An 11319-nucleotide genomic window follows, 5' to 3' on the forward strand; every position below is an offset into this window, starting at 1 on the left:
CCAGGGGCCTCGGAGACAGGAGGGTCAGAAGCCCAGGCCTTACCTTTACTCTTGCTCTTTTTTAGAGTTTGGGAGAGACCCGAGGAAGAGGGTTTGGAAGAAAATGGCTTAGTTTGATGGGCTGCAGGGTTTTTTGGAAATTGGAATATGATGGCGAGAGGGAGATGGGGGTGAATCAGAGCACAGCGCGGTGGACTCGTCACTAGGCGAGCCTCAGCGCATTGGCTCCTGAAGTAGAGGTAGTGGAGGTAGACATTTTTTAAGAAGATTGGAGAAGAAAACTTACGAGTTTTGGGAGAGGAAAGTGGTGGAAGATCGCCGGAAGTGGATGATTTTGCGCGACGGAACTTCGAGGAAAAAATTTGCAAGAGCTTCGCCACAAGTTTGAATTTGCAAGTGATTTTCGAAAAATAAGTGGGCTACTATATATAAGGTGAGGGAATCAATCTCCACCGTTGATTTAGATCAGATTAGACGATCAGGATGAACCTAGGAAATGGTGCAGGCAGGTGAAAGGACGCGTACGAATATCGAGGAGACATTCTCATTATTATCTCGGAATACGAAACGATTTTTCGACGGATTTAAATGCTAGAGCATGCGTCATAATGACACCCCACTGACTACCCGAGAATACTAAGCGACAAAAATATTCAAAGTCCGAGAGATATGAGGCCCCGGCACAATATTCAAAGACTAGGAGACTTAAGGTCCCGACATCTTATCCTAAGTCCGGGTGGTATCAGACCCCGGTATCTCGTCCCATCTCTGGGATAGTTGAAGCCCCGATGCTCTTACACACTCTAAACTATTTTTCTATGAAAGAACAGATATGACTGATCGGGACAGCGAGTAAGACTCTAGCCCGACTATTTTAAGGATGGGTGGTGATACCCCCATAAGGATCCGGGTCATCATTAACCCGGGTTATTAATTGGATAGCCCAGATCAGAGCCAATGTGCCGGGTACTTTCCTCGCTAGCCAGGGCATTTCTCCTCTTCCCGGGTAATCAATAGCCCGGGCCCTCATACAAGCACCCGGGTACCTTACCACCCGGGCCATCTCGAGAATTGCACCACACTCGATTGTGATTGATACAAGCTGTCAAATCTGTCAGAGCGACATGGGTTTGGAGTGTTCTAAAAGTCATCAGAAGCTATAGTATGGGTAGTCGACTTACCATACTTAGTAGGTGACACTAGAAACGAGGTATCCTACCTCATTTTTCTACTATAAATAGCAGGTATTATTGTCATTTATAGATTCTGAAATCTTTGAACTCTCAAGTACTTATATATATTCTCCCATATATTCGTTTTTGTTCATCTTCAACCTGCTGACTTAAGCATCGGAGAGGCTACGCTGGACACTTCTCCGGCGCCCATTCACGAGTTACTTTCTTGTTTGCAGGTGTTAGTGAAGCCATTATCTCCACTCAAATTCCTAAACACTAAATTATTGATTTGATCCGATGGAGCCCTTTACCCGGCTCGTCTATTTCACTAAGATCAAATCATATATAATATAAAAACAAGATAAATACACGTGAAGCATTAAACCGACACCAGAATATGCCCCAAATACTGTATAATTTTTCTTGTTGAAAAGCCAAATTGTAGTTGACTTGCGAGTATCGTATCTTCTTTATAAATAACTTGATAACCCTTGGTTAACAACGAGCAATTCAAGTGGCACAACTCCCTTGGAAAAAAAGTAGTACCGCCAAAAAGGGAAAGTGCCCATCTCCAAATATATCTTCTTCTTCTTCTTCTTTTTTGCTTCCTGCAAATTGAAAATGGAGAAAAATGAGATTTCCTCGACCAAAAAAGAGCCAAATTATAGAGGGGTGAAAGCCATGCCATTTGTTATAGGTGCGATTTTATGACTTTTAAGCTTGATGGGTACAATTTTAAGTTTCATTTGTGATCAACTCCCAAGTTTCTTGGAGTTTGACATAGATTTTCTTGGATGATTTTGCAGGAAATGAGACATTCGAGAAGCTTGGGACAATCGGGACTTCTTCCAATCTCTTAGTATACTTGACGACTGTATTTCATATGAATTCAATCACAGCCACGAATGTTGTCAATATCTTCAATGGAACTTGCAATTTCGGAACATTGGCCGGAGCTTTCCTTTGTGACACTTATCTTGGCAGATACAAGACGCTCGGCATCGCCTCGGTCTCCTCTTTTCTGGTACTTTTCCAGAAACTAGACTTTGTTTGGGGATGCATCGAGTCAAATAGCTTGTAAATGATTCGAAGAATTCGATCTCGAACCAGTACGAGTCGAGTTTGAGTAGCCCCGTTGAATAGAAAAAGTTATAATTATATTTTCATTCATGTGAAATTTACTGGTTCCAGGGTATGCTGATGCTAACCTTAACAGCAGCACTTACAAACCTTCATCCCCCGGAGTGTTCAACACAACCGAATCTTAAATGCATCGGAGCTTCACCGTGGCAGATCGCTTTTCTCTTCACCGCGTTCCTGCTCCTGGTCATCGGCGCCAGTGGGATCCGGCCCTGCAATCTCGCCTTCGGCGCGGACCAGTTCAATCCTAACACGGATTCCGGCAGAAGGGGGATCAACAGTTTCTTTAATTGGTATTATTTCACTTTCACTTTCGCCATGATGCTGTCCCTCACGGTGATCGTTTACGTGCAATCGGATATGAGTTGGACGATCGGGTTGGGGATTCCCGCGTTTATGATGTTCCTGTCGTGTTTTTTCTTCTTCGTGGCAACGAGGATTTATGTGAAAGTGCTGCCGGAAGGTAGCCCGTTTACGAGCCTCGTGCAGACGCTTGTGGTTGCCTATAAGAAGAGGAAGCTGGAGCTGCCGGAGCAACCACGGTGTTCTTTGTTTAATCATGTCGATCCAGGCTCCATGAATTCTAAGCTTCAATATACAGATGAATTGAGGTAAAAATGAAATAAATTTGTGGGCATTTTCAAGTTTTGATCTTTTGTTCACTTAATGAAGTTTGAATCTTTTGAGTTGAAGTTAATGAGCTTAGAAAAATGTTCGTTTCCAGGTTTCTGAACAGAGCAGCAATTGCAACACCTGATGACACAATCAATCCCGATGGATCCGCAGCCAATCCCTGGAAACTCCGCAGCGTGCAGCAAGTCGAAGAAGCTAAATGCATAATTCGAGTGATTCCCATCTGGTTATCCGGCATGATATACTACATTATCCTAGCCTTGATGCAAACCTACCCAGTCTTCCAGTCCCTGCAATGCGATAGGCGTTTAAGCGCCGGAAACTTCAAGATTCCGGCAGCCTCGTACAATGTCTTCACCATGGCAACCCTTACACTATGGATCCCCATATACGACAGAATCATAGTCCCGTTTCTTCGAAGAATCACAGGGAAAGAAGAAGGCATCACAATGCTGCAAAGAGTAGGATTCGGAATATTTCTCGGAGTACTCACAATGGTTGTATCAGGTGTAGTGGAGGATCACAGACGGACATTGGCCGTTACTCGTCCCACGTTAGGTGTCGTTGCACAGAAGGGCACGGTCTCATCTATGTCGGGTTACTGGCTCGTGCCTCAGCTGGCGCTGGCGGGGATATCAGAGGCATTCGCGGTGATCGGGGAAATCGAGTTCTTTTACAAGCAGTTCCCCGAAAACATGCGGAGTTTCGCCGCAGCGTTCTTGTTTAGTGGGTTCGCGATTTCGAGTTACATCACAAGCTTCTTGATTTCGGTGGTTCATAAGGCGACGAGGGTGCGGGGAAATGGGAATTGGTTGGAGGAGGATTTGAACAAGGGGAGATTGGATTATTTTTACTACATGATTGCTGGTATACAAGTGGTGAATTTGGGGTATTTCTTGATTTGTGCCAAGTGGTATAAGTATAAGAGGGTTGAGAGTAATGATAAAGATGTGGCCATGGAGAAGATTGATCATAAAATTCATGTAGTTTAGATCACAAAGCACTTTGAATTGAAATCTACATTGATATTTGAGGCAAAGATAGTTTAATTTTAATCTCGATCTATGTCGAGGATAAATATATTACCCTCGCGCTAGATCCAAAAGTTCTATCGATCCATGGCCTCATTAGAATTTGGTCTTTGGATCTTTTTCCATATGTTAAACGATGTAACTACGTAATTATCATTCGTCGAACAAATTTCAGACATTCGTAATTAGAGCAAATTAGTTGCTCTTGTCCCACGGGAGGCAAAATTGAAAGTTGAAAATAGTTTACAGGTGGTTGTAATGGGTGCAGTGCTATGGATTATGTACATTATGTAAAATATCGTGAATAGGTAAAGGATGAAGAGGGACATGCGCATCAAACGAACAGACGACTGTTAACGTTTCACCTCACTTGACCACTTAATTAGATTTGTTGCGAGCCAAGTCAGGATACATATATATATCTCTACCTAATTTCATGTTGTGTGCTCGATAAAAATGTTGATATAGTATAAGTCGTTGATCTTTATTCGTGAGACGGATCAATCGTGTTCATATTTACAATAAAAAATAAATATTTTCATTGGTAACCCAAAAAGAATATTTGTCTCACAAAATTGACTTGTGGGAATGTCTCACATGAGTTTTTGTGTAAAATTAATTCAGATATTGAAAATATGTCATAGATTAGTTGGTTTCTTGTGAGACGGTCTCACGAATCTTTATATGTGATATGAGGCCCGGGGCCGAAGAGAGCGGAGGGTGATCACCTGTGTCATGAGGTTGCACGAAAAATGAGCGGATCTTGGCAAGCTTATAGGCAAATGAAACATGAAAGAACCGATCCTACACCAAAATTAGCGAGATTCCAAAAACTGTTCAGATATGAGACTGTGCAGTTGAGGAGTGTTTAAATGATTTAATAGGTATTACTCTTACAAAAAAGTGCATATTTTTTTCGGAGCTTATCACATAAGAACTCAAAAACTAAGTGTGGTTGACTCAATTCTGGGTTGGATAACCCTTTGAGAAGTTTCTTAGGATACATGTGAGTGAGGACACAAGTACGTTGGAAAGACTCGTCTTGGTACAACAGGATAGTCGTCGAATCCGAGACGTTACATATGAGACGAGTCAACAATGTCTATATTTACAATAATAAGTAATACTTTTGACATTAAAAAATTATTTTTCATGAATGACCGAAATAGGAGATTTGTCTCACAAAATTGACTTATTAAACCGTCTCACAAAAGTTATTGTAATCTTAAATATATTAAACTCCACTTTAATTAAGATCGAGGTTTATATACTTATCCTCACATCCTATTGCAACCAAAGGATGGCGGCAGAATCGAACTTGAAAAATGGTTGTGGAATTAGCAAATGCGAAATAGGGTGTAATATTTAATTACATCCATTCCATATTGAAGTTAGGAAGTGTTTGCTCTAATGAAAAGTGATAATTTTCTATTTATTTTTTGTTTCTGATTCTGATCGATTTAATTCATATTCAAAAAAGACAAAAACTTGTGTGAGGCGATTTCACATGTCGTATTTTGTGAGACGGATCTCTTATTTGGGTCAACCATGAAAAAATATTATTTTTTATGTTAAGAGTATTTCTTTTTATTGTGAATATGGATACGGTTGACCTGTCTCACAATAAAGATTCGTGAGACCGTCTCACAAGAGACCTACTAAAAAAATGATATTTTGATTTTTCAAACCCTTCTCTTTTCTAATTTTTCTTGTGTTTTTACATTATAATTAATTTAATTGCTTCTCTGAAAACATATTTTGCCGTCAGTACATTAATTATAAATAAATTTATTATAAAGTTATATTATCCCATTCAGTTCTAAACAAATTATATTTAAAAAAAGAACAAAACAAAGGAACTCGATCGATTGTATTTCCCCCCGAGTTTTGAAATTGAGTAGCAAACTATATTATATTCTCTTTATAAAAAAAAATGAACCAAACTATATTATATTCCGATTATATTATTATTTATAAAGTTGATTGTCGTGCCTAGGACAGTTTATTAATGCGTTATCCAAAGAATCGGTTTCCGTGAAAAAATCCAATGAATTGGGATTATTTTAACTTTATAATATAGTAGATTGTTGGAATTCTACATGTTAGGTTAAATCGGAAAAAAAAAAAAAATATCATAGTCTAAGTTGAATTAGGTAAATACTTGTGTGAGTCGGTCTCACACAATCGTATTTTGTGAGATGAATCTCTTATTTGGGTCATCCATAAAAAAATTATTACTTTTATGCTAAGAATATTACTTTTTATTGTGAATATCGGTAGGGTTGACACGTCTCAAAAATAAAGATTCGTGAGACCGTCTCACAAGAGACCTACTCGTTGAATTAATATTTCACTAATGTTTGATTCTCTTCGATTCTTATATATTATATTGGTGCGTAGCACACGCGATACATGTATATAATATAAGATATTCATATTATTTGTTATTCATATATAAATTTATTTTTATTTTTAAAATAATAGTTTGGAATATATAATTTTCTATATTTAAAAAGTGATTTACTAAATATCTCGGAATTAGTCGAGAGAAAAGTAGAAAAATATTCGGTGAGATGTTTTAAAATTACTAATAAGTACATCTATTTTTATATAATGTTGGGTACAACTGGATTTATTTTTTGATATAAGTTATCCCGTGTATCATTCAAGAAATATATGGAAAATAAATTAATCAAATACGGTACGGATTTACGTTTAGATTTTTATACGAGTTTTACGTATGCAGTAAATAAGATGATCTCATATATTTTTTTCGTTAGACAGATCAATCATATTAATATTTACAATAAAAATAATACTTTTGACTTCATCTGTATTATATGTATAGACTTATATATATTTTCATATAGAAAATTGTTTGAAACATTAATTCTACAAATAAATTTTTTATTTATCCTTATTTAATGAGTGTTTTGATGTGATAAAAAAATGTTGGAAGTAGTTAATGAGCTTAGAATAAATCTTTAATTAGTGGGTTTAATAGGACGGATCGATTCAGTCCATATTTATAGTCAAAAATATTTATTTTTGACATAAAAAGTATAACATTTTCATGATTCGGTCAGGTAAAAAAAAATTCTCACAAAATTGCCTTAGGAAACAATCTCATCTGATTTTTGTGATGTATTTAATGATAATGATATATAATATATATAATAATAAAGAAAATAATACTAAATATGATAACTATAATTTATATCCGGAACAAATTATAAAAAAATACAATATTTATATTATATTATTAAGTTGGACACCTTTTAGAGTAATTAACTTTTGGTATCATGATCTGTTTTAATAATTACATGTATATTAATAAAGTGTTATAAAAAAATATGATACAATCATGTAACACTGTTTCGATGTATTAGTTTATATTATATTCGAGACGATGCAGAAAAAGAGGGCAGCATCCACGAGGATGCCAACTTCACAACTGCACTAAATAATTTTAGCATTTGGTCATGCACGTGGTGTCATTTTTAACGTATGTAATCAAATTTTTTAATATTTTTATATATATAAATCATTATTTTTAAAAATATTACATATTTTTTTATAGCACTCAATCGAAAAAATCCAAAAATATTTTACCCATATTTGCTAATCAAATCAATATCCATCAATCATTTGGACACATTCAATAATTGCAAAGGTATCTGGCGGTGGTTGCGTGGGTGAATATTTTACGAGTGATTTTCAAATAGATGTTGAAATTGTGTGATTTCAAGAAATATATCGTGAGGTTTCATTTGGCGAATGTGTACAAACTTCTTTGTTTAGTTTACCATTTTTGGGTGTTCGGTATTTGAAATTGATGAAATTCCAATGATGTAAGGTTTTTTTCGGTATGAAACGGTATATATCGATACCGTACCGAAATTTCGATATATCATACAATTTTGAAATAATCGGTATGCTAGCTATACGCACCGAAAATTTCGGTACGATATCGGTTTGAATTTTCTTATACTGTAATTTTCAGTACGATATACGATATAAGATTTTCGGTTCGATACGATACGATACAGCACCTCCAAACATGAGTAAAGTTTTATGAAGTGCTAACAAATTATTAAGAGAATGAGGAAAAAAAAATTGATTGATATGTGGTGTAGGTCAAGTTAGTTCGAGCAAGAAAAAACTCGATCGATCAGAAGTCAGACCGGTTCATATTCGAGAATTTCATCCGATTAAAACCAGATTTTATCGGATTCTACATAATCGAACCGATTTTTATTTGTTCGGATAGGTTTTCGGGTTTTTAAATTTTGGCAAAAATTTCTATAAATACTAGTAGAATGATAATGTTGGAACCTTTCCAAAAATAATATTAGAAGCTTACACTCATGGCTAGATTGAGTGTCGGATTCAGATTTCACAATTCCAATGTTTTCTCATTTAATTTTCTAATAAATTCTCAGACTCGCATGTGACTTTATTCTCTTGTCTAAATAATATATATTACTTTTTACAAGGAAATTATTGGAAAAACAAAGTTTAGAAACAAATTTTTTATTTGGTCTTTAATTAAATAATTAAAAATTAGTTACTTTTTTCCAAAACTTAGTTAATAATAATATATTAACGAAATAAATTATTAAATATAGAAACTGAACTATATATTCGACATAATAAAAAATAAAAAAAAAACGTACAATTGAGACAAATAGAGAAATACATACATATATATAAATAAATGAATTTGAAAAAAGAGAATTTAATAAACAGGTAAGGTAGAAAGTTAAGTACACCAATAATACTTTTTGGTGGCCACCCAAAACAAATAAATTGGTCTCACATTTCACACTTATTCACACACTATTTTATCCCAAAAAAAATAAATATAATATTATAAATTTAATTAAATTTCACACACTTGATCAAAAGGTAGTTGAAATGTTTATTTTAAAAATAAGTTGTTATTAATTGATTACTTAGTTTAAATAAAATCTTATTAATACCTCGATTATAAAAATTTCACGTATCTCGAACTCGAACTCGAATTCGAACTCGAACTCGAAGACAGTCTATAAATCGAGTGTCACTAGACCAAGAGACGTGTGAATATGAACTGGGTCGACATGGTTAGTAGTGTGCTGTCCATTTGGATGATGTAAAAAAGCTAAATCAAATGAATATTAATAAACGTCTTTCCGTGTGCATGTTGTCTGTTTCATGAAGCACGACTTTAGTTCATAGTGGTGCACTTTGTCTTACCCCTTTATGTAGTCAACACCCAACTCAATTATTGGATATAATTAACTAATATTTTTAATGGACAAAATATAATTTTTGTTAAAAAATTATATATATATATATATATATATATAATAAGTCTCTCGTGAGACGGTCTCACGAATCTTTATCTGTGAGACGATTCAACCCTACCGATATTCACAATAAAAAGTAATAATCTTAGCATAAAAAGTAATACTTTTTCATGGATGACGCAAATAAGAGATCCGTCTCACAAAATACGACCCGTGAGACCGTCTCAGAAAAACAACTCGTCGAATATCGATTACGTGTATACATAGATCATCTCGTAGACGCGGAAGCATGGAAACTCGGGTATTTGATCTTGATGGATGAAATGTGGTTCGATTAAATCTCGACGGGTTGTTTTTCTCGTCTTGGTTATAGGTATAGATCGGATCGTTCGATAATAAAAGTTAAAAAAAAATACTTTTTTAAAAAATAGTTTTGTAACTTTTGTATATTTTTGTATGTTTGAATAAAATAATGATTACAGGCAAGTAGTTGGATCCGATTGTATTGTAAGCCATGGTCTTTGTTGGCGTCTTGGCATGTCTACTTTCAAGTTTGACTTGTTGAAAATGTTAAGTGTGTGTGTCGATCAAAATGGGAAAATATTTCTTGTTATTTGAAAATTTAAATAACAATTTTATTTTTTAGAAAATCAATATTACATATTAAAACATAATAAATAATTTCAATGTATATTTTTATGAGTAGGTCTCTTGTGAGACGGTCTCATAAATTTTTATCTGTGAGACGAGTCAACCTTATCTTTATTCACAATAAAAAATAATACTCTTAGCATAAAAAGTAATATTTTTTCATGGATGACCCAAATAAGAGATCTATCTCACAAAATACGACATGTGAGACCATCTCACATAAATTTTTACCTATTTTTATGCATCCTCTAAAATATTCCGTTATTAGATTACATTATACTACAATATGGCACTCTATTTTATTATTATTTTTTTACATACCAATGAACTATTAACAAATCAATAATTACTAAATAAAATCTAATGAGGATTTTTTATTTGGATATTTGCTTCTTCTTTTTCCAATTTTCATGTGATATTCAAACAATAATTGTTATGGAATTTAATGGAATGATTCGTGGTAAAGGTAACGACATAGCCTCGTACGTGACACAATCTAAAATTTGAGAGATCGATATAAATGACACACATAATTAGAATAACGAAATCGAAAACAATAGAAAAGTACGTAGATGTAATTATAAATTATCTCGAATTTTCAAATTTAATATCTAAAATTAATTGATGGTTTTTTAAAAAAAAAAACTTCTGATTTCACTACATAGTGGGAATGAAGTTAAGAGCACAAATAAGAAGGAGAGTCTCACCTCAATATCTTTTTTTCATATATTAGTGCAATTTTATATTTGTCCAATTTATTTCATGGTAAGAAAAGTGTTTATTTAGGAAATTGAACTTATCCATATCCTTTTAAAGCAAATACAAAAAGATCATTCAATTTTGTCAGAAGATAACTTGATTGTTATTTTAAAAATATAACCTACATCACCATAATTATGACCTCTTTTAATTTACTCTCTATTTTCATACATACATATGGTCTCACTCAACACTTCCATATATAGTTTATGATTTCCAAAAAATTAATAATTTAAAAAATAATTAGTGTACATATGCTTTGCATAATATAATATTTCACTATAAAAATAAAGATAAAAATAAATTATAATTCTGATAATTTATATTTGTTTCTTTGTGATTTTTGTTTATTTACATTAACAAATTTCAGTGTTTGTAATTTTTTTTTTTCAAACTTTTGGCAATTTTAGTATTTTTTTTGGCAAGATTGTTGCTTATGTGACATTACACGAGTTAGTGATACGTCAGTTTTACATGGGTGTCACATGAAAAAAAGACTAAAATTATAAAACAAATAAATAATTAAATAAAACTAATGGATTTAGACTGAAATTTGATTTTAGATAACCAAATATGCATCTATATAGATATTGAAAATAAAGGGAAAACGACTTACACATGTATATAATAGAGGAGAGA

The 11319-nt window shown here is 33.8% G+C and overlaps 1 protein-coding gene across 1 annotated transcript; it reads left to right on the top strand.

Moving 5' to 3' along the window:
- The first annotated feature begins 1664 nt into the window (after positions 1 to 1664).
- LOC142520999 (protein NRT1/ PTR FAMILY 2.11-like) lies at positions 1665 to 3987 on the top strand. The gene is made up of 4 exons (XM_075624180.1): positions 1665 to 1872; positions 1982 to 2199; positions 2367 to 2926; positions 3040 to 3987. The coding sequence occupies exons 1-4, from the start codon at positions 1797 to 1799 to the stop codon at positions 3938 to 3940; spliced, it is 1755 nt and encodes a 584-aa protein (XP_075480295.1). The 5' UTR covers positions 1665 to 1796; the 3' UTR covers positions 3941 to 3987.
- The last annotated feature ends 7332 nt before the right edge of the window (positions 3988 to 11319 follow it).

Source organism: Primulina tabacum, chromosome 12, assembly GCF_025594145.1.
Source record: "Primulina tabacum isolate GXHZ01 chromosome 12, ASM2559414v2, whole genome shotgun sequence".
NCBI classification, from domain to species: domain Eukaryota; kingdom Viridiplantae; phylum Streptophyta; class Magnoliopsida; order Lamiales; family Gesneriaceae; genus Primulina; species Primulina tabacum.